The sequence below is a fragment of the Stegastes partitus genome, unplaced genomic scaffold (genome assembly GCF_000690725.1).
Source record: "Stegastes partitus isolate 25-593 unplaced genomic scaffold, Stegastes_partitus-1.0.2 Scaffold829, whole genome shotgun sequence".
NCBI lineage: Eukaryota > Metazoa > Chordata > Actinopteri > Pomacentridae > Stegastes > Stegastes partitus.
Genome location: NW_007578560.1, coordinates 97205 through 121410, shown reverse-complemented (window position 1 = coordinate 121410; position 24206 = coordinate 97205). Strand labels below are relative to the sequence as shown.

The following is a 24206-nucleotide window of genomic DNA, read 5'->3' as shown; positions in this document are numbered from 1 at the left end:
GCTAATTTATGGGTTTTAACGGGCTGGATCCTGACAACGCAGAGCAGTGTCAAAAAATCCACGATCACCAATGGGTTTCGAAAGGCTGGACTGCCGCCTGATAAAGAGGACAGCACAAGCTCAAGGGCGAATTTGCCTTGAGAGAAAAGTGACATTGAGAGACTGAGGAAGTGTGTGACGAAGTAATTCTGTTCAATTCCCACACTGAAGAAGACGACTTTAGTGGTTTTAGTGCGCAGGAGGAAGATGAAGATAGCGATCAGTGACTTTTCCTGGTAGGGTACTGTAGTTTTCTTTTCTTTTTCTTTTTTACCATTTTACCAGCTGTGTCACAGGCACTGTTCGGAAAAAAGCATTTACGGTATTTATTTGTGTATGTCACCGGTACGTATTAAACTAAACTAAATCTTTCTTTGTAACATCTTCCTGTGTAGATATCTCATGTTACAACGTGGACACCTGCAGCTTATAGACAAGTGCATCCTATATATTAACTTTTTTTTTTTCTTTTTAAAGTTATTGGTTGGGCTTATACTCAGGTCCGCTCAATAATCCGAAAAGTATGGTATTATATCACAACACCAAAGCTAACATAAGCCTTTACTAGATAATTCACTTAAGACTTTGAGTTTTCCATTCTGTAATTTAATGATGAAATGTCTAATCTATACAACAGCACAATCTGACCTGAGGCCTCAAAGTACTGAGTTCATATAAAATATGAGCATTTATTGCTAAACGATGGCTATAATGTCAAAATGCCAAAGACTCCAATCCAATGTGAGACACTGAAAATGTCGTATGTGTGTTTTCTCTACAGACCTAAGCTCCAGAGGTCAGACATCAGTGAGGCAGGCTGACCCAGGACCAGTTCAGGAGCAGAGAACTCTGGGCTCCCCAGCAGAGGATGGACATAGGAGGAGGGAGGGTTCAGTTGAACAGCGTCACCGAAGTCTGTCAGCTTGATAACTGGCTGGGAAGATGCATGTTCCATCATAATGTTCTCAGGCTGCAGGAGCAAAAAAAAAAAAAAAAGACTCAGACATCCATCCTTAGTTCCAGTACAACCACTGGGCCAATCGTGTCATAATTAAATTTTGTAAAGAAGAAAAAGCAAAGAAGCAGTTCAGCTTGACGGTCAAGGGACTTTTTTACATGTCTTTACATTCCATTTGCCAAATCTCAGTTCCTAGAGCCCATGGTCATATCTGCAACTGTTTTGTTGTGCTAAGAAAGTCAGTCTACTTTCATACAAACCTAAGAAAAAACACAAAATATTCACATTTTTGACACTGAACTTTTGTTATTTCTACCTAACAATACTTAGGTGAAATTGTCAAATAACAAAACAATTCTTTTGGCTCTATGCCAATGCAAGAATGCCTGTTTACTTTGAGATCAAGGTGCGCTATCCTCCAGCTGTGCAGGTAATGGAGAGCCTCGAGAATATCTCTGAGGTATAAAGCCACTTTCTCCTCAGTCAGGTTGCCCCAGCTCACTATGTAGTCCAGGAAACGTCCCTGGTCTGCCCTGCAAACAGAAACAAACAAAGGGGAATAATCCATTAGTATTTTTTTCAGTAGATGGGGAGTCACAACAGCTACACAGAAACACCACTGTACTTACAGTTCTAGAACAAGCACGTAGCTATTGGCCGTCTCATATGTGTCCAGTAGTCTGACCAGATTGGGATGGTCTAGAGTCTGCAGGAGTCGGACCTCCTGCAGAACCTGTTCTCGACGCGACAACTTCTTGTTGACGTGTTTTGCTGCAACTGTGCGTTTACTCCCTCTCTGGTCACACCGCTTGGTCACTGAGAAGCGGCCCCTGTGGAGCAGAAATCAGGGTTATCACAGTACATTACCTCTCACAATGTAGGAAAAAAAATAAAATTCTACCTCATACAAATTTATCTTTAGTTCTGCCTTACCCATCTAGTACAACTACCACCACAAGCAAGAAAATCAGAGTTTGTTAGCTTTGATGTGGTTACGGGGCACCATATGACAGACTGAAAACCAACAGGGGATTTCACCAGTGTATCATTACCTTCCTAGCTCAGAAATCTCTGTGTAGTGGGACTCAAAGTTGCTTTTCCAGAGGACTTCACTTCCATCATCAGCGGTTCCTGAAAACATATATTGTGTTTACAATGAGTTTGGCATCGAACTAACCCAAAAAAAGCGCACTGGCAAACATATAGTTAATGGTTTTATTCAGTGACAGGATTACCTGACACTCTGAGGCTGGAGGAGGAGGTGACTGTGCCTGCTATGTTTGTGGCAACGCAGGTGTAGACACCACTATCCTCCACAGACGCTGCGAGGATACGCAGGGATGCCTCTCCTGTCTCACTGTAGAAGCAGAAAATGAACCCAGTGACACAAAATGCACACAGTGAAATGGTGACAAAAGATGCTAAATGTACATTTGCACTTTGTATTTCTCAGAATTATGCTGCATATTCTACACACCACTTGGGCTCCCACTGTATCCTTGCTGTGTCTTTAAATGAGTCTATTAGCAGCACATTTGCATTCTTATCAGGTAGGTTGATGTAAATCTTAGGTCTTTGTAGCCATAATAGTTAAAATGATGCTTTATCCTTCCAAAATACAAGCTGCTACTGTGTAAATACAGCTTTGAAAAACGAATGCATCAGGACGCATGCCATCACCTGTATGTGATGCTGTAGCGTCCATTGTTGCTCAGAGTATTGTTGTCAGGTCCACGCCAAGTGACGGTTGCTCGAGGTCGACCGCACACTTTACACCTTAGAGTAACGTTGTCACCACTCTCACATGCTGCATCGCTAACAGGAATGAGGAACTCTGGAGGAGCTGGAGGAAGAAAAGTTGAGATTAAAGTTTGTGAGACACACATGGTATCTAAACCATATCAGAATTTTTACAGTTAACGGGAAGGGAGAATGTGTTTAGTCAATGCATGTACTGGTATAGTTTATGAGTCATTCTTTTTTTGTTGTTGTTTCCTCTATCTTTTACACACACACTGACACATTGATTCTATGGTGACACTTTTAGTGGACACCTACCATCATAGATGAAGTTGGGATTCAGAAGCTGAAATGAAAATATAAGGACACAATTACATTTCTTGCATAAATTAAAAAGGACACAGAGCAAGTGGATTCAAGCTGAGTAAAATGTTATCTTTACACGTTCTACCTTGACAGAGACTTTGTTGGCCAGGCTGTCCTGAGACTTGCGGTAGCCGTTCTCTAGTTTCCTGCCCTCCTTGTCTCTTTTCTCGGACTTGCGGCGGATACGAAGCGCTGTGTGCCATGATAATGATTTTCTGAATCAAGCAAGACCAAAAGGGAGAAGTTTCATTATTCATTAAAACTTTGCATGATCACAACTGACATATGTTATATTTTTTAATTGTTTTATTTGCCATTGCGGGTCTTTTTCTTTCACTTTTATTGGGGATAAAGGAGGGACTCTGGTATCTTATTCTTACTTGATGGTTCCTTCGGGGAGCTCGGGTGTGATGGAGGATGAGGTATGTCCTAATACGTAGCCAGGGATCCAGCCCTCAGCGGCAGGGCAGTGCTCATTAGCTGCCCGGTAAACCAGGAACATGTTCTGCTGATTGCTGGCTAGCATCTGGACCACCTCACCCTGCACCACACTGATCTCATCTTCCTTCACTGCCACATAGTCCTGGGTCACCAACATGGTGGACATGCTGCTGCTGTTACTGCTTTCACTCTGCCAGAAAAGGAGATTGGAAAACTTGAGTCATGCAACACTGTTTAAACATAGCACAATACAACACCTCACACATACACACAAACCAACACAGTAAACATGAAAAAGGAAGTACAAAGGTGTTACTTCACACCAATCAAATGCATGATTTGGCTGACTGGAACACACACACACACACGTATACAAAATGACCTTGTGAATATGCTAAATGCATGCAGCAATGGAAGCATTACAAAATGTCTTTTAAGCTTGCAGAGGTACAAAAAGCAATTGCTTATGTCTATACAGATGATTGACAAGTTACTATGTAAGAAAAGTTGAAAAGTTGTGAAGCAGAAGTTTTAATCCTCAGGCCAGGGATGTTGAAATTCAGAGTTTCATGTTTCCACAGAAAGATTGAAGGTGATGTAAAAGCTATTTTTAAGAAGAAATATAGAAGACACTATCAGAGAAACAATGGTGGGTTGCAGAAAACAAACTGTAGTTTGTGCAGTCAAGGTTAACCATTGGAAAGTTCAGTCAAAACCATCTCACAGGAAAAAACAAGAAAGGTGGTAAGCTGTGAAAGAGCTTCTTGCACGTAGTGAGCGGTCAGTGGTTATCTCTTGAGAATACTTCAGCAGAAGAATAAATGAAAAGGAGAAATGATGTTTTAAAAACCATTTGGTAACTGTTAGTGCCGATTAGCTACAGTTGAAAAACAAACATTTACTGTAGGTCAGAGAGAGAGACTCTTAAAAAGCAGATACATCAGTTGCTCTATGGGTCAGATCCACACTGTTAGTACATTCTGGGAGAGCAAAGAAAGTCTCTCACACACACTGCCGGTGAAGTTAGTGCACTCAGATAGGCGTTAATCTTCAGTCAGTCAGCGGTAGTAATCGTTGCATGTACAAGCCATTCTTATAGCCGGCGGCAAGGAGACTGACTGACAGCCAGTCAGGGAGGGTTAGTGACTAGTGAGAAGCTCGAGACCTCACTGAAGCCTGGGCCTTGACTTGGCATCTTACCCCGTTGCTTTGGGTGGACTGTATGGACTGCTCGCTGGTGGAGGAGCATGTGCTCATGCGGTCTATGTCCTTACTGTTGGAGTGGCGGTGATGAGAGGACGTCCCGTGACTTCCTCTGCCCAAAGAGTCGCCTCCACCCCCATTGTCACTGGGGTAGGAGAAGGAGCCAGGCCTGCTGGCAGGAGAGGGAGGCACCGTGGGCACAATAGCCCAGAAAGCGTTGCCTTTATGAGCTGGGCTGGAGGGGACAAATGCTTCCTTTCCTCCTCCAGGGGTCTGAGGTGAAATCAGTGGAGAAACTGTCCCAACTCGTGGGCTTTTAAGAGGAAAATTCAGAGGAGCCACTGGCATCTGAGGAATACCAGCTACTTGATGCTTCTGCATCTCTTCATAGCCTCCCAGAGCTTGTCTGACACTGCTGTCCATATTACCTGATGGCTTGTTACTGTTATTACTGTTACTTCCATGAGGACTGTCCAGCATCCTCATCTTAGGGACCTCTGAGCCTAAAAGCTCTCCGTTTGTTGTGCTGTCTGAATAGAGGTTAGAAGGGAGGGACTGGGGGTGGCAGGGTGACCACATACCTGCTGATCTGTCGGGCCCCTCAGGGCCCGGGGGGTGGTGGTGGTGGACAGGCTGGGGGAGGCGTGAGGACGGCTGGGGGATACGGGAGGGTCGGGAGCGAGGGCCGCACAGAGAGGAGGAGCTTCCCCCCGATCCTCCAGAGCCGCCGCCACCTCCTCCTCCCATGTTGGAGGTACTGTTGGAGCTGCTGCCTCCTGGGAGGCCTGCAGAACTACTGCTGCTACTGCTGGGTGGACCGCTTGGCCCGCCACCACCCACATGGTTCCTCTGGTACTCTATGGGTGATGTCAAAGCTGTGGGAGAGGACAACGGGTAAGATCCCTCATGTTACCATGTACTTCAAAAGAGAAATTTACTGTCACAAGATTGATGAAGTTCAAAGACAACCCTGCAAACTCAAAACTAATCCTTCTCTTACATTAAAGAACCCAGTACAGTAACATATTGTTGTAGGCTATTAATTTTATGTGCACAGAAATAAGCATGACAGTCTCTTACCATTGAGGAAATTGCGTTGGTTCTCCAGTATCTGGCTGACCTGGTGGATCCAGACTTGACTGACCCCAGGGCTGGTTGAATGGAGGGTGTATCTTTCCAGGTTACCACTAGATGATCTGGAGGTCAATGTGAACTTGCAGGGGTCCTCTGCATTTTCTTCTAGACCCAACCAGCTCACCTGGAGTGATGGGGCAAGGAAAGAGCAAGAGAGGGGGCCAAGAGGATTTGTGAAAGGAATTTGAGTGTCTCGATTAAAGAAGTACAATTGACAGTAATCCATTCATGATAGTCTAACATTAGCAGTTGGAGGAAGCTTGCATGTTGCTCTCACAGTAGATTGTATTGAGCTGCACTCACCTTGATGCTGTTCTTAAAGAGGTAGCCAGGAGTAGAGAAGCCCTTCTTTTTGTCCAGGGGCTCACTGAAGATAACTATCTGCTCAAACAGAAAGATTCTCCTCTCTTTCATCCTAGACAGGAGTCCTCCATCCTGGTCTGAAACCATGAAGGTGTCTTGGCAAAGCAATCTGCCCTGAGCCACAATTTTTCCCTGAAGAGAGAAGGAGAGCAGACAAACAGGGAATCAGAGGAAAGACACATCAGTGGGGGACAGCATAACCTTTTCAGTTTTCATAAGTAGTAACAGCTTCACTTCAGAACAAAAAAAAGAAAAAAAAAGAACACACAAAAAAGCAATGTCTAATAAACTACCTACATAACTAGCTTTTTCAAAAAATGAGTGCACACTGACACCTGGTGGCTGTTCACTGAAACTAGAAACTAATTTGCAGATTTTTCTCAAAGCTATTTACATTAATATTTTATTCTATAGAAATTAATTCACAGACTTACATCGAAGCCTTGGAGGCGCCCAACATTCATCATGTCATTGCAGCGCTTGGGGACGACACACATCACCTCTACTGCTTTCTGTAGAAGAACAATGGAGCAAAACATACTTTTAGATAAAATGCTTGCATGAGAGTCAAGAAGAAAGTAACCAAGCATTGGAATCAAGCTCAGATAGAGGTATAAACTAAAGATTGCTATTATTTTTGCCAAAGTTTGTGCTGCACCCTCTGTGTTTTGTATTACTGTACCTCCAGCTCTGTTGAATCGACTGCGGCCTTCTTAGAAATTTTGAGAAGATCCTGTGAAGAAATTGAAATGCTTAGGAAAACCTTGTGCCGATTCATTCTGTATGTTCAATATGAAAAGCATTTTTCCTTGACTGCAGCCTGCAGAATGTACCTTCAGTAGGAGCTGGTACTTCATTATGCGTTGGACAGGTTTGATTAGCAGATCAGTGAGCTGCAATCTGTGTCCCAATCGCTGCTTAAGGTCCTAAAGAAAGATTAAAAACATGTTATCTCTAGAGAACACCAATCAAATTAACAATGCAATATAGAAATTATGTTGCAGGTGGAAGCTAGAAAATGATTTCAAAATCTTACTTCAAAGTACGTGTCGATATACTCTGACACAATGTGTTCAGATTTAGGCTTGTTCTGGCAGTACACGATGTACATGTGCAGCCTCCGCTCCTGTAATCAGAACAAAACAAAAAACCAAAACAACGGTATTTGTTACAAGTTAGAACATATAATTTCCTTTGCTCTTTTTGAAATCTCGTAAAATGTAAACACATCTGTGATACAAAACAAATGTGAACACTTCCTACCTGTTTGACAAATAAAGGAGCCAGCCTGTCAGGATCCTCCAAACACTTTTCAAGTTCTCCCAGAAAAAAACTGCGGTCAAATAAAGACAGAAACACTTGACTTAACTTGACAAAGAACCTGATACTGAATATTGATATATATGTATATATTTAAATTATGATGTTGCTTTCTAATATACATTCTTCATGCTGGGACAGATAATACTGCATTAACCCACTGAACCCCAAGCCATTTCTGTTTGGTTTTTTTTGCTCCTGATACATTCCTTTAATTTTTATTTAACAAAAAAAAAAATGGAGAAAGTGCCCACAGATGTTATCGATACTGTAAAAATAAATAGGGCCTCTACATGCTATAGACATTTTATGACTTACATTTTCTTATTTGTTTTCATACTCATCTCCTATCTGCTCAATGTGAACACAACCTGCAGTTTCGTGCAATTCAGTTGAATAGTCTCTGAATTTCCGTCACATGAATGTTGGTTCCAGTGGAGTCACTAAGGACTTGAAGGTTGCGCTGAGGAGTGTAGAATTTTTTGCATTTTTATAGAACCTGATTCGAGTAAACAATTTACTTTTGGCATTTTTAAAATAAAATCGTATGATTTAAAGCTTAGGTCTGGTTAAGTTTTTCAACAGAACAACACGTCACAGGTGATTAGTACAACAATTTTTAGAAAGTTAAAAATTAGATTCTTTCTGTTTTTATACTTTATAGCTCTGATAAACAGTGTGACTGCTGCATTTTTTTTAAAGATGGTATTCATTTTAAACCTGTCTGGGGTGGTTTGGGGTTCAGAGGGTTTAAAATGTTTTCTTTATATTAGTATTTGCACGATTGAAGACTTATGCGTACTCTTTGTGCCAGTCATAGATCTGATGGATGTTTCCAAAGACGATCTTGTCTTTTCCTCTCATGTCATCGGGAACTCCTTCCTCTTTCATCCTGCTCATGTAGCCCTAAGTGAGAGGAAAGTCAACAGATTGGTAAAACATACGATAAACACTGACCAAAAACTTTGTCTCAGAAGATACCTAGATATACTGTAATATCTTCATTTTAGATTTTTACCTCCACGACTGATCCCAGGTCTCTGACATAGTCCCTTTCAGTCTCCACCAGCTCCAGAAGCACATAACTGAGAGACAGAAAACAGAAATTGTCACTGTGTAATACAAATGTAATGCTGAGCCGTGGATGAACATCAGAAATGCTCCATATAAGCACACAAACGAAGTCAAACGTGATTAACTGACCGCGCTCAAGCAGCTTTTGTTTATCAAAATGCTAACAAGACGCAGGCTTGTAACTCACTGTCTTCTTTTGAGGAAGCCAGATTTGCGCTCCTCCAGCTCGTCGATGGGCGAGGAGGAGGAAAGGAGGGAGTTGTCGGAGGGGTTGAGAGAGGGAGAGCTGCTGTCGCCTTGTTCCACTGAGAGAGAACTGGGACGATCCTCCAGTGACTATGGAAAGACGAGTACAGATAAAAATAAAGATAAAACAGAGGAAGAGACAAGAGGTTATAAACATAAGGATGAAGAGATAGAAAGTAAGAGCTGTCACAGAGCAGTGTCTTTCATCGTTTTGTCTTTATCAAATGAAGGCATGTATGTAGGCCAGCGGGCACTAGTATGTTGGGGATATTGTACAGAGTGCACTGCCCATTTGTGAAGACAGCTGGCAGAGTTAGTCACAGTCCTGACAGATGACTAGTAGGCCATTATGCCATTCTCCATCACCAACACCAGAAAAAAAAGTGTGCGCTTGCATGAACATCTATCAGAATTGCTTTGTGTACAAATGTGCCACATTTGCAAGTACATGCGAGTGTTGATTATGATTTCCATCTCACCATCTTGCTCTTCACCAGCTCCTCGATGGCACTGACCAGTTCAGCAGCACTAGGCGTCTCTGAACTATTGGGACGAGCCGACAGGCGAGATGCAGACTGAAAAAGAGAGAGAAAACGGAAAAAAAAAATGAATGGCTAATGTACAAAAAGTGACTAATGTAGAAGTTTGCGTGCTGCATGCGTAACAGGAGTCATTCATTCTCAGTGACTACTACTGTGTATGTGATCGGGCTCACCATTGTTGTGTTTGGACCGCAATATTCCACATGTCCCAATAAGGACTTGGTGCCTGTGATCTCCCTGATAAAAGGGTTAATTGGGGGCCAAGTTGGAGCCAATCAAAGGCTGGTTTCAGGTAAACAGGGGTCATGAGGGAGGCTCAGGTGAAGGGCAAACTCTGGGATTGGAGTGCTCTTCAAGCACCTGCACCATGATTGGTCAAACAACTTATACAGAGCAAACAGTGTTGCTTAATACTCCATTGGACAGAACGTTTGCATCAGCGCCAAGGCACAGTGGCAGGGAGAGATTTAAAAGGATCCTCTGTACGTAACCATTTAGTCCCACAAACACCTCAGCACTACAGAGACATGTGAATGGAGTATTCACTTCAGCAACAGGAAAATAATCACATTCCAAGGGAATGACATTAAGTGAAAGAAAGAAACGAAAAGAAGTAAAACAAAGAAGGATGATTGAGTGGTTTTACATGGAGAGATAGGGAAACTGGGACAGAAGAGAGGCAGAACAGAAATCAACATAATGCTGTAGGAAGGAACATGCAACCATTGAAATAATAAGAGAAACAAAAAAAAGAAAAGTTGTTAGTGCCAAACCTACAAAATCCAAATTAAAAAGTCTTGTAAAGAGAAATTTGTCCTAGTTGTCTCCCTAAATAATGCATCTGTATTGTTGTGCTATCATTATGTACATAAACCCAAAACTACGAAGGGTCCATTTAAATGACATGATAAATCATCTATTTTGTTATAGATCAGCTTAAATTCAAAACATTCATATGTCTTTGTGATCCTGTGCATTGAGTTTTCGGTTTACAACTGCCTCTCACCATTTATAGTTATACTCTTTAAGCGTATGCATGCATTTAGTTTGCCCTGTGCGACCCACCTTGTCATCCTGGGAGTCGGGCTGCAGCAGGCTGTGCTGCTGGATGGCCATTGGGGGAGGCAGAGGGACAGCGTCAGCTCCTTCCTCTCCTTCCTCCTCGCCACAGCTCTGCATGCCTGATGAGGAAGACTTGGACAGGGTACCACTGCTCAGCCCCTCGTTACGCATACGCTGGAGAGAAAGCAGGTGACAGCGGCGGGTCAGGATCCAAACTGGGTCTATATGTTCCAACAGGGTCACGGTGATGCACAGTTTGGCAGTGTGTGTTCATACCTCCTCCAGGGTCTCGTCCTGTGGCGTGGCTGCGCTGTCGTCGGAGTCCTTTTGTGAGCCGGCCATCGCGTCCATGTTCTTCCTGGTGCCGTCGCGGTTCTTCTTGTGCTTGTGGGCGAGCTTCTTGACGTGGCCGTCAGCTTTGCCAGAGCTGAGGCGCCGTACAGGGCTTGTCAGCCACTTCCTCAAAGTGTTCCCGGGGCGTTTGGGACCCGGAGAGCTGTGAGGACCCAGAGTCTGGCTAGAGCCGGGCTGCAGGGCATCATTACTGGATACAGACAAGGTGTCTAAACGTGAGAGAAGAGAGAAGAGAGAGGAGGTCAACAATGACACAACCATTAAGGCACAATTTGTAATCCAAATTCAGACAACAGTGTTATCTCAGCTAAAATCAAAACACAAGAACTTATTTGTCTTTGATTGATTGACACTGGAACACTAATTCATTAATTCAATGCTGGTTAATCATGCTATTAAAGATTTTTTTATATCACTAATGCCTGCAAACACAGAAGCAAAATGGACCTGGAAAATAAACAGGAAGTTCTCCAACTCGTATTTGTCATTTGTTTCGATTAACCTCAAATTTATTGGCAGCAGCTGACCTTTTTCTGCTTGAAAAAAACACAACACTGTGTGCACTCTCTATGCATGTGTGAGATTGCTGTGAGTCAGAGAGAATTAAGGAAAAAAAAAAAAGCCAATATATGATAAAGATTGTGTTTGTTTGTTTGTACAGGGTTTGCATGTGTTATGTGCAGTAGGCAGGCTGGCCTCCTCCTCACAGTGATGACAGCTCCTTGGGGAATCTGTAGGAGGACAAGCTCTGCTTCGACTTGAAATGGAGCTGAGAGAAAATAATACAGGATAACGGGATGCTCGAGGCTTTGTCTGAATACTTCAAAGATATGTCCACCTGTTTGTCTCCCCTGTCTCTGCTCATTTGCTCCATCTCCCCCTTCCTCCCGTCCTTCCGCTATCCTAACCCCGTTTCTCCTCCATCGCATTAACATTCCCTTCTTTTGGTTTACTTCGCCATCACCAGCTGCAGGAAGAAACAAAACGTCTCGACTGGCTCAACAAGTAATCTGACCGTGTAGTCTTGGGATGTAAATGTTAAGCTTGGATGTTTTTTTTATTTTTATTGTGCTCTCTCTCATTGTGCAACGTGATCCCACCTCTTGCACCACACAGCATTCCTCTGATAAAACCTTTCACCTCCTGTAAGACTTCACAGTTCAACCAAAGCTCTGACTTCAGAACATCCCTCACTCTACTGCCTACACAAGAGCAAGTAAAATAAGAAATAAAAAAAAAACTTCCTAGACATGACAAAGAACTTTAGCAATCACCAAAGGATGAGGAGAACATCTTTTACAGTAAAATAACTCATTTAAAGGTAAAGTTTACAACATCTATAGTTTGTTTTTGTCTTGGTGCAGGAAGATGTTCTCATTGTGGACATTTGCACATGATTTCCAGAAAGGAAATGACTGCAAAAACAAGTGCATCTGTATGGGGGCTGGAGCTGAGTCAAGGATAAAGCTCTCCTCCTACATTAGTCCACTTTGAACTGTTTGCATCAAAACATGTTGAGCTGTGGAAAAGAAAACAACAATGTTTTTATTGTCTTTAAGAAAAACTAATTTTAGTCTGAATACAAGACAAATGATCTATATCTTCGGATACTGTGCAGCATTGTGGTGAAAGAGTGAAAGGTCTGAAAGATTCAGGCTCCAGCATCGCCATTAAAGTGGTTAAAAAGATGCAGCTGCTAAAGATTAAACCATGTGACTTTGTTGAATGGCTCTTATGAATGGTAGGTGTGGAAATTCTGCCATCCCTTATTGGACAGTTTCACACGGCCTGAATTAAAGCATCTGCATGTGAACGTGCGTGTCAGTCATTCAGCCTCTGGGAGACTTATTTTTTATTGCGCTCCGCTTATACGAAGCATGTGTTCTCACATCGCATGCGAGGGAATAAAACAGTACAGTTCCCAGAATAACAAGCGTCTCTCACATCAGGCACTGTAAAGACTCTAAAGCCACCTTCTCTGAGACTCCTCTCACCGTCTCCCTCTGACAAAGCCCAGGTCATTTGGTGAAATTGTCCGCAAAACCTTGGCGTTGAAAGTCATCTGTCAATGATTTTGTAATACTTAAGCTGCTTAGTTAAGATTTTATTGGCCATGAGTCAGGACAAAGCATAAAAAACCCTTTTCATCCTGTTTTCATCTCAGTTTTTACCAGACAAAAATCACATGGACACTGTTCTATTTCTCAGGAAAGAGGAAACTTTGACTGCTCTGCAAATCTATATATCCGTCCTGAGGGATCTATTTAAAGGAATGGAGATAGGAGGTGCGGAAAGTTTGTCTGTCTTGCCTGAGGGCAACTTGATCGACGATTATCCCTGTTGTTCGCTCAAATGTTTACATGCAGCCTCACTGTTTAGAATCGATTTCAGGAAGGCTGTGTGATATACCTGCCTCCAACATCTCCCTCTGTAGTGCTAAATGAAAACCAGAGTCACAACTGTTGGTTATGATACTGCCCTGGAATGTTTTAGTCATGGGTGCATTCATGGATCCCGTTTAGGGCTCATGACTCAGAATACCTTTGCATTTACTGTTGTTGGTCTCCAAGGACTATCAAATCCTGGGTTTATGAGTTCTGTATTCTTCGCATGAATAATGGAGAAAATGTACATGTGAACACTTTCTCCATTACTCATACTAAAAGTTAAAACTACAGGTGCTGATTACTTGTTATCAGTCTTTTAAAACGTTGTGCTGCTTCAGTGTCCACTTACCCAAACTATTCACTTTTCCTTTCCATGTAAACCAGAGCCTCCTTGCTTTCCTTTAGCTTTAACTGACAGACCACACTGATGATCTTCAGCACTCACCATCTTGAACACATACTTTCACACTTAGTTGGAAGCTTGTGCTTTTAAAGGGAATGAACCAAGGAAGCATACAGAAGTCAGGACTTCTCATGTAAGGTAAACAGACCGTACTTCCTGCAGACATGCTGGGGTCACAACCTAACATGTGGCCATGCTGTTAGCAAGTACATCCCAGCTATTACACAGAGGCTGCAGGGGAAGTTCAGCAGACAAATATTTTACACTGTCGGTTCACAGTTGTGCACCTGTAGAACTGCATTTAATTACCTAAATTTGAAACATAAGCAAAGTATTTAGCAAACAATGGCCTCTACTAGGGATTTATTGTGATTGAATTATTGACAAATATATATATATATATATAGCTTCGTAAATACGTTTGGTTCACACTCATGCATTTAGCGGCATCTATATGCGCTAATGAGAGTGAAGAGGCTGTGCTAACAGGGGTGTGAATGGATGAAACATGGGGTCAGCAGCCTTGACACATTCCTCTTCAGTGGAAATAACTCCAGAGAGACATGAACACAGAGGCCACGACCTTTGCCCTTCGCCCTGCAGGGTGTCTTTCATTGCGGAGACACATCAAGAACAGCTGGTCAGGCGCTCACTCTTGGGAAACAAACATGGTGGGACAGAAAATGAGCTTCTCGTGTAATCATTTGATTTGATATTGACACGTCGTCCTTACAGATCCTTTAATCCTGCAGCTACAATAAGTAGGTGAGGACTTATAGATGCTTCGCTACTCATCTAAGACGTCTTAAATGGATTATTCAGTTTTCTGTCAGCTTAATTTTCTCCCAATGTTTTGATCAGCTCAGACGAAAACCTTATTTTCCTGCAACAGGCTTTAAAACATAGGGCTGGTTAATCTTTGCAAAAAGGATCCAATTAGTAAAGTGATGCCTCTGTCTCTGGAGCAAGTTCAGATCAAAGGTTTGCTTCCTGATTAATTCATCAGCAGGCTAACTAGCTCATCATACTGTTGGCGGTGATCACTAAAGTCAGACAGTACACTTTTACAATATATCATCATGTGGCATTGGTGTTACAATAGTACGTGTGTATATATAGTAGAAGTACACATGTGCAGACATTCCAACTTTAAAATATCTATTCCACTCTCCATCATTCAAGTCAACACTCAAATGCAATAGTAAATCATTTGTGTGTGACCTCCTGATAATGCCATCCGCTCAGTTTAACTCCGTGGGCTGATATCCCTGAGGAGAGACCGACCAAGAGTCCAACAGATGTTCTCCAACTGCATATTCAGACTTTTGCTCATTTATCTGCAAGCTACTGACATGATATCATAATTCCGTCACTGCTCATTCATGCTGTTTGCAAAGAACATGCTAGATTTACAACTTAGTATGTGTGTGTGTGTCTTAAATTAGGAGGGGGTGTTGTGATCCTGAAAGTCTACACAGCTCCACAGAAGCATGCCTGGGATTCCAGAGGTGTCACCCAGGGGAGCATCTTTCGTGTGGTCTTATCTTGACCGAGAGAAGCGACACAAACACACACACACAGACACACAAAACATCAGTCAGTGTGATTGGAGACGTGCTTTTAGGGGAGGAGGCGCAGCTTGTGGGAAAGCTCCAGGGGATTTGGCTAGCTGATCTGTAAAAATGTAGACAATGCTGGAGCCACCGACAGCCGTAGTTAGAGAGGGAGTGGTGACGGGATGGATGATATAGAGCTTAGAGACCACCTGCTACGCATTCTGGTAAAACTAGTCTAATATTTGGTGTGGTTTTTTTTTAGTGCATTTTTTTTTAGACTATATGCAGCACACAACTGTGAAAACATTAAACAGAAGAGGGATGGCATTGTGAAAAGCTCCACTTCTTCTTATTCTATTGAGTTTGGCCGCATTATTTTCTTTTCTCCCCCAGGGACTACGATAACACCCTGTGCCCATCTGTGCAGCACCAGCCTGACCTAGCGTACAGGCCAACACAGGGATATAATCTTGTCAATGTAATTTCAGTAGATTTAATATCTCATCATCATAACGGTGCATTCGCCAAATTACTTTCACTGCCATAATGCTATAACATAATCCGCAGTTGATCAGTGAAACTGCTGCACAAAGCCCAAAACAAAATAGCTGATGTAGAACCCACAAACGAGGACAAGCTGTGAAAATACGAACAAAGTCCGAACTGTAGATGTTTTTTGCACAAATAGTGGTTTCACATCTGAAACTGACAATCCAACTTTTGGACCCTGCATGTTTTTAGAGCAAAAACGTGCATCCTTATGTCACACCTAACTCACATTCTATCGACCTGCTTTGTGTATTTGTGGAACATGGTAAGTGAACAAACAATAAGAACAAACTGGTAAATTAAAGCAACATTCCTTATATTTTTAGAATCACATGAAAAGCAAAAATAGGATTTAAAAGCAGAAGAGAAACAGATTTACTGTCCTACATATTGTGCCGTTGCTCATGTGTTACACAGGACCATGGGACCTACCCAGATCCAGCAGCCAGAACTTGCAGTTGTCCGAGTGTTCTCCCTGCGCTGAACCCATAGAGCAAAACGGGTTTAAAGACACTAAGGACTCGATTCCACGTGCCATGTCAGTCAAACACAAAGCCTCTTGAAGCCTGACTTGAAATATTCCCTTATAGCATCTCCGCAGGTATCGAAACTAAACTCCTGGGCAAAACCCCAAAATTGTTTCTGAAATGATTTGCAGTTAAAAATAGTTCTGCAGCAGCTACGTCGCTGAAATTCCAAAGACAGAAAGTGTGAAGTCCAACGCGAGGAAAGAGAAAAAGTCAAATGCAGCATTCGAGAGTAGGATGTTTTCTCTCTCGTTCTTTGTATCTCCTTCCCTCCCTCTCTGCCTCCCTCCCTCCCTCCCTCATGAGTGGGCTGCTGCGAGGATATTGGGCAAACCTCCACTGTGCCTCTCCTGTTCGAAGGGGACGTCTGGAAACATGCAGCGCATCTACCGTATTACTCTTTGTAGAAGCACCCACTCACTTTGTGTGGGCGGGTGCATATTTTGCAGGCATTAGGATGCATACAAGTTGGACAGTATGCTCAGAACAAATATAGCTTCGGTTATGAAACCCAGCAAAAATGAACAGCAAAATACTCAGTGGAAAAAAGAAAAAAAAAAGATCTGTGTCAAATTCAGTGGTTGTTTATAGATCACATACACATTTTGGATTTTTTTCTCTCAGGAATATACACTGTACATGTGACTCTGTTTTCTAGCTTCTTCAACTGACCGAGCACTGTGCAGTCTTTAGCAACTGTGCAGACTAGATGCACAAAGATCTCTCTGTTTAACTGCCAGTGTGTGTTTATGTGTCTGAACACACTCTCTCCTGTACGGACAGATGCACATTAACTAGCCTGCATTTATTCTCCGCTCCACAGAGAGTCTTCTTTACCTCATTAGGTGGGTGCTTGTGTATTTATTTAATTCAAAGAAGCACCAAGAGTCAACCTGCGTCGTTGATAAATGGGGAAATTCCAGTGATTGAACTGAAAATGTGATTTTTCAGTTGATCAAAGTGATCTAAGCCTGACTCAAGAGGAATGTGTAGGTTTGCAGGATGAGATTGAGAAAACACTCAAACTACTATACTATAACCAGAGCAGAGAGCCAGCTCCACACCACGTATTCACTTTGCAAGCTAATTGATTTGTATGCGACCCATTCTAGTCTATTCTGTTCTCTTAATCTAGACACAGACTTTGGCCTCCGACAGCCAATTATTCCTTGTTGTGAGACACAGCAGGGAAAGGGGAGATTTCCGGGACAACACCCTAATCCCCTAAACCGTTACCCTTCCACAAGTTTGGACAAAGTGGCCTCCGTGGTTGGTCGGTAAACATAAAAGGCCCACAAAATAGCAAAGACATTTTTTTTTTTTTTTATCATCCTTGTCTACCTCCTCCTTAGCAACTGACTTTTTTTTTTTTTTTCTTGATTCGAGCAACCCCTGCAGTGAGAGACTCCTTTTCATCACTGCCTCTGGCCACACAAACACAGAGAAACACACTGGCTAGTTAGGTGCAACCAAGGAACCAAGGGAAGACTGACAGAAATAAGCGCCTCAGTCACCAGAAGAGATATGAGAAACTTCAAAGCTGGAGTTGAAAGTGTAAAATAAGCAGTTCAAGTAATTCTAGCCTCCGTCCTGTGTTGTGCCAGTAAATCATTCACCTGGTGTCAAAATGATGTGAGGTGTCGTATGCATGGTCCTGGCATCTTGTAATTTTAAACACAAATGTAAACTTTTCTCGTGCTGACTACAAGGAGGCTGCCTGAAAAAATATTTGTATGCTATGTCGCCATAGAAACCAGCGGCTCACACCCACACTTCCAGATTTAAAAGAGAGAGAGGCCCAACAGAAACTTCTGTCAAGACATGATGATAGCAGCTCATAACTCCAACCAACTACGTGTCAAACGATGCTCAGGTAATATCCTGAAACACGTTCCTCTCATTCCATTCTGGTTGCCATTTTTATTCTTTGATTTAGCACTACTTAGATTATCATTTCCATGGTCACAACAAAAACATGACAATATGCATTGTGTACAGTACTGGCAAACGATAGGGTTTTCTATGCTCAGTGAAATGTTACTTGGTCATCTGACACCAGCAGTCAAAGCAGCAAACAGCCAGTGGCAGATTCAACAATAGGTTGCAAGAATTTAACTGCATCTACACCTAGTGGATAAAGACATCATCATCACCACAAGATTACCAACACCTACCTGAGCCAACTACCAGTCTTTGTGGAAGAAGTGAAACTAAATACACGCTCTGAAAGTTTACCGCATTTTTTTGGTATTCATACCTTCCTTGAACACTTCAATGTCCTGCTTATTTTGACTTCTACGTCACCATATTTAAGATTGATTGCACCGTTTCCTCTGCTACATTTTTGTGACAATTTTAGTCACTCGCAGCTTTGCAGATTCAGATTATCCAAACATAAAAAAACAAACAAACACAGATGAACTTCCCTGGCAGTAAAGTATTTGAAATTAGCTCAACTTCATCAGCTTGATTTATCACTCATCCTACCAAGTGGGGTACCTGCAGACCCCCAGAGCTACACTTTCTGTCATATCTTATCTGTGCAATATAGATACAATCTGTACAATACCAATACTTCTCTATCAGTATTTCTACTCATGAAGCAATCAGTGCAATACAAGTGATAAATGCAATATTGTGATTTCAATCCAAAGAAATCTGGACAATGTGAACTACACCATTTTGGATTATTTTTCATTTTTCTACTAACATCTGTTAAATATTTGCATTGTTCCATTTGCTGCTGTAACAATGCAATTTTCCTCACTGTGGGATTAAGTAATGGTAATTGTACCGTATCGTACCATATCGTGTCATATCATATCGTATCGTGTCGTATCGTCATAATTACAATTTTGTCAATTATTTTGCTTCAAAAGACTTTTATCATTGTTTCTGTTTTAATTAAGGCTTTTTAAAAATACTTATATTTTGGGGTCCTGAGGGAGGGTCAAAAGCAACCAGTGCTGCTTATACAATTTAAATAGATTAAACTATTTTCTAAACACATTCAATTCCTTATGTGCTCTAAATACTGCTCTTACGATACAATCATAATTTCACACGATATTTTATGACATACACATTAAATGTTTATTATGTGTATTGCAAGATAAACCTGAAATAGTGTGTTATCCACATACCTGACATGCAGTCAGAATATGATCAAAACATGGTGTGAATGTGCAAAAGAAAAAAAGCACAAATGCTGAGAGGGAGGGAACGAGGTAGAGTAAGATTTAAGGTGGTTGGTTTTGTCTATCAGAGTTCCATTTGCTTGGATGTAATATATCTTGAATACTACATATCTGCATAAAATAGTTTTGGATTACATCATTTTGGGGTTTTTTGCCATCAGTGGTAAACAGATTAAGATTACCCACACTCAGTGTTTACTTGAAAGTTCTAACAACAAAATAAAGAATAAAAGGATCATAGGTAAGCTTTAAACTAGACATATGGACTGTATGTACTTTATCATTCCTAAAACACCAATCATTTTACAACTATTGATGTTTTGAGAAAAAAGTTAATATTTTCTCCTATATTAGTTTATTTCTGGGGTCACCAGGCACTCTCTCTGTAGAATAAGTTGTAAGTGATACAATAAGACATGAACAATTAAAATCTAAAATTAGAATATATATTATTCAGATAAGGGCAACTCTGCTCCACAAGTACTTGTTTGACATTAATAACTTAAGTATTATTTGCCCACTTCCTTCACCATGAGATTTGGCCTCACCTTACTTTTAAAGAAATACAAAAAACAGTGATTCATTCTGGAAGTTCCTCTTTGAGTGTCAAAGGCTGGGACGGAGAAGCAGCACTGTAAAGCATGAGGTTAGAATGAAAAATGTTGTGTATTGGACACTAAGAACTAACAGGCGCCCATCCTTCCAATCCACACGCACGCACGCGCGCACGCACCATGTGAACCACATTATTAACTCCTCATAATAAGACCCTTTGGGCACAACAACAGATGCAGATTCTGACATCATATCCTCCTGGATCTCACGCTCACGCCGCCACCAAACACTTCTATTTGTTACAGCAGAGGGGCGTGCTGGCTGCTGCGTGTTTAAGCCAAAATGAAGGTTTCTGACAGTGATGAGATCTGTGGATGTTAACAGTGTGGGGAATTTGAAGGTTGGAATTATTTAAAGATAATTAAAAGAGAGCTGTGATTCAAGCGGGCTTTTCCACAGTTGCATAGCAACACCTAGAAATACATGTTCGTGCTTCCCCTAGCAGCTGTTTAATGAGAAAGTGAAGGTTCTGCAGGTCATAATGCTATGTTTGCAAACAAAAAACACATCCTTTTAGCTTTCCTTCATATTTCAAGTGTCCATAAGTGCATGACTTGGGCAAGAAGCTGTTTAATTACAAGTGAGGGTTCTGCAGACCACCTTTGCTGTTTCATGAAATACATGAAAATAGCTTTTTAAGTGTTAAAATGCTCCTTCGTATGAGAAAATGTCTGCTACTGTGGGTATAAACGTGGGTATCTTCCTACCTTTGTGGTTGAAGAGCCCCTCCATCTCCATGGAGGACCTGGAGTGAGCGATGCAGAGCATGGAGCAGGGTACGATGCCCTCCTGGGCCGGAGAGCGGTCTGTTGTACGGACCAGGCACCAGTCCGGCTTGTCGTGGAGTCGCTCCAGAACCTCCACGGTCTGGCCTCGGCGCACCGTCAGCTCACCATTGCTGCCACCGTTGCTGGCCACAAAGTCGTGGATCACCACTGTCAACTCACAGCCACCGGAGAGCTGGAATAAAAACAACAGATATCTGTAAAAAACGTTGCTTATTTTTTCTTTCTTTCACACACACACGCACGCCAGTAGAATTAAGGCCAGCATATTTGAGATTAACACACTAAATGAAATAGTCATTTATATTTTAGTCATAGGCAGAAAGTGCTGATGACCAGCACAGGAAACTAAATTTTACAGACAAATTTTTATTTGATAATCTTGCCACACATATTGCACGTACATCGCACTATAAATGGATGCCATTTATATGAATTATAGTGCACTTGAGCCTGCACTACAATTTCTTGCGGTGATACTTAATGGAATTAAAAAGCTAATTTTCTCACGCAATATCCTGTGGTAATGACATAGGTCCTCAAGCAGCACTGTAAAAGTGTACATGCACTGATGATTGGTGACTCATTCTAGCTCAAACCAAACAAAACGTCACTCTGACGATCTGACTCTGATCATCTGAGTGTCTATGAAAAGAAAGGCTGTAATAAACAGAGGTAGAACAAGGTGGAATTGGTTCGAAAATATGTTTCCGTTCTACATGCCACTTAAAATGCAGCTGCTTGTTGTGCGTGATGCTCTGAATTCTAGTGGAAGTGTACCAGAATGTGTGCAACTATTGATATTGTACAAACGCATTTAGAAACATTCTGAGCAAGAAAACTTCACATGATTTAAAAGAACGTGTGAGAATTCAGATTAAAAACATTAATTTTACAGGTGGAAAAGTCTTTAAAATAATGTCATAACATTAGTCATAAAATTAAATACCAGCTACACACTCCATACACTACAAACAATTACACATCTTGCTTTTCAAGGTTGACAGCTGCTGTTGTGCTTCTTTTTTCTTTTGTTGTTATGCACATACAGTGTAACGTTCTTTTTTTTCCATTTCATAACATAATAGATCGCGTTGATTATCACAGCAAAGCAAAGCAAAGCCATTTATTTGCAACGTACCCTTTGGTAGTGTGGTAAAGCCAGAGAGCTAAGGAGCTGAGAAACGGGATGTGAGCTCCTCTCTGTCCATTGTCCATTGAGTCTGTCCATTGCTTTCCACTCCCTCATTGCGAGAGAAGTTCCAAATGGCTAAAAAACTCTACACTTTTACAGCAATCCACTAAAATTGTCCTAAATCACACTGAGAAGATGCTTACTGGATAAGCACAAGCTATCTGGAAAATAGTAGCATTTACTCATGTTCTTATGGAGTGTTTATCCTGGAAAAACAGCCCCCGAGTAATAAATTCCTGATAGGTTAAAACATTCCAAAGCCCAGAGAAAAGTTGCTGCTGTCCACAATAATAGTCAACAGCAGTCCTCTGTGGATCCTCACAATCAGACTATTGAAGCTCAAATGAGTCCCTCTTGTATGTCTCTTCCCTGGAGCGGAAGAATGAATCCTTTCTCGCCTTTTAACAATTGTTTCCACAATTTACCTCACTAATGTCCGCTGTGTCGAGAAAAAACACACTAGAAAATTAGTGGAAAAACACGGCGGTTGCCTGAATTTTGAAGCAAAGTGCAAGATCGATAGCTATGAGGACTTAGAACTGTGCTCTCCTGTCTGGCATACAGACGAACATCCTCTGCGAAGAGAGCGTGGGAGGCTGAAGCTGCTGACACACAAGTCAGTCACTAAAGCAGAAACACACACAGGAACAAGAGCGCGAGCACACACACACGTGGTAACACAAACACACCACTGTCATTGCCTTTTGAATGAAAAGCCTCATAGAGTCCTCACACAGGGAGAGAGATAGAGGGAGGCTTTCAAAAAGTGAAAATGAGATGCAAATTTATATCTGCACGTGTTACTGTGTGTTTTGAATGTTTATGCATGTACGTATGGCCCTGAACCAGGCGATCAATGCCTAATTAATGAGCATCAATCAGCGTTTTGACTCAGACGGACAGGTGCAGCCACACAGACACTCCTCACCTTTAGAATTGAATTTCATGTTGCAGCCACAGAGTTTGTGCCACAGTAATAGTTAAATAAACGGCGACAGTGAACACGCTAATTTAGTTATTTCCCTGATTGCAGCGCACGTCCGTGAGGCTGAGCTGGGGGAAGTCCAATTAAAGTGTGAAACCTTGTGTAAATGTGCACGGCTCTAGTTTATAATTAGTATGACATAAAAGCATTAAAAGATTCCTTTTTTATTTATTTTTTAATCTGCGTGTGCTGTGTGTGTGTTTGGTTTACAGTTGATCATACTGAGCGTAGGAGGACAAGCCTTCTGTGGTGCTATTACCAGATATAACCGCAGCCGACCATCCCAGCGAGCTAAGATTTTCTCCCTCTCTCATGCACAAACACACGCACTGTTTTAAAGCTCTGTCAGATGGACTGTTTCTCCCTCATAACGCAATTAAACACTTTCACAGGAAACAACTTCAGGATTCTTGCCTGCATCTTGGCGGCCTGCAGCTTTTGACAATCATGCCAATGTGTGACAGCATTATATGGAGCAGTGACAACAGCTACGTACTGTTTATTTCATGCATCGCCTGGAGATGGAGGTGTGTGTGGTCCTTACCTTATCACTGTCCAGCGTGTTTTGGGATGTACGTGAGGCGATAGAGATGGTATCCGGTTGGCTGCTGGCGTCTCCCTGGCTGTCCAGCTCCTCTCCATCCCTGCAGGCAGAAATGATCATCACAGTTGTCCCGTTATTAGTATGACTAAGACATATTACATCTGCTCTATAGTGTCACCTCTGTTTTTCACCAGTACAGTTGCAATGGTTGACTCAAGCTGTGCCCAGCTGCAGTGTTAACGGTCATTATCATATGACTGACTGGAATGATTTCACTGCTACTGCTGCGTCTTTACAACTGTGTCAATTCTGAAGTTGACAGCATTTCACTTTGAGCTTACCGTCTGCCTTTATGTTTAGTGGTGGTGGCTTTCGGGATGTGAATGGGCTCCTTCAGAGCTCCGCGCAGGTGCACAGTTCGCTCCTGGATGACCTCCCTAATGTGCTTGATCCAGTCCTGCTTGTTCTCAATGCTTGAAGCCTGGAATAAAAAACACGCAGCTTGGTTAGATAAATGTTCAATTCAAAAGCTGTAGCATGTGCAGCTCTTTCATCAGCAGCTTTAGTCAAGTCTTTTAATCCCCTTTTTCAAATAACGGACAGGAACATCAGTGTTAATAA

General features: G+C 41.9%; 1 protein-coding gene across 1 annotated transcript in view; it reads right to left on the bottom strand.

Annotated features, from left to right (window-relative positions):
• triob (trio Rho guanine nucleotide exchange factor b) overlaps positions 1-24206 on the bottom strand; it is a 108529-nt gene that overhangs the window by 3083 nt on the left and 81240 nt on the right. The window contains exons 35-60 of the mRNA XM_008292744.1: positions 23927-24066; positions 23586-23685; positions 20784-21036; positions 10765-11051; positions 10492-10662; positions 9364-9459; positions 8826-8974; positions 8583-8649; positions 8367-8470; positions 7508-7577; positions 7281-7370; positions 7078-7170; positions 6927-6977; positions 6679-6756; positions 6185-6376; positions 5828-6005; positions 4745-5622; positions 3484-3734; positions 3189-3318; positions 3056-3083; positions 2678-2840; positions 2233-2354; positions 2050-2128; positions 1627-1827; positions 1392-1530; positions 823-1009 (exon numbers count right to left, since the gene is read on the bottom strand). Of these exons, the coding sequence (XP_008290966.1) occupies positions 823-1009; positions 1392-1530; positions 1627-1827; positions 2050-2128; positions 2233-2354; positions 2678-2840; positions 3056-3083; positions 3189-3318; positions 3484-3734; positions 4745-5622; positions 5828-6005; positions 6185-6376; positions 6679-6756; positions 6927-6977; positions 7078-7170; positions 7281-7370; positions 7508-7577; positions 8367-8470; positions 8583-8649; positions 8826-8974; positions 9364-9459; positions 10492-10662; positions 10765-11051; positions 20784-21036; positions 23586-23685; positions 23927-24066 (4297 nt within the window). The remainder of the gene's footprint in view (positions 1-822; positions 1010-1391; positions 1531-1626; positions 1828-2049; positions 2129-2232; positions 2355-2677; positions 2841-3055; positions 3084-3188; positions 3319-3483; positions 3735-4744; positions 5623-5827; positions 6006-6184; positions 6377-6678; positions 6757-6926; positions 6978-7077; positions 7171-7280; positions 7371-7507; positions 7578-8366; positions 8471-8582; positions 8650-8825; positions 8975-9363; positions 9460-10491; positions 10663-10764; positions 11052-20783; positions 21037-23585; positions 23686-23926; positions 24067-24206) is intronic.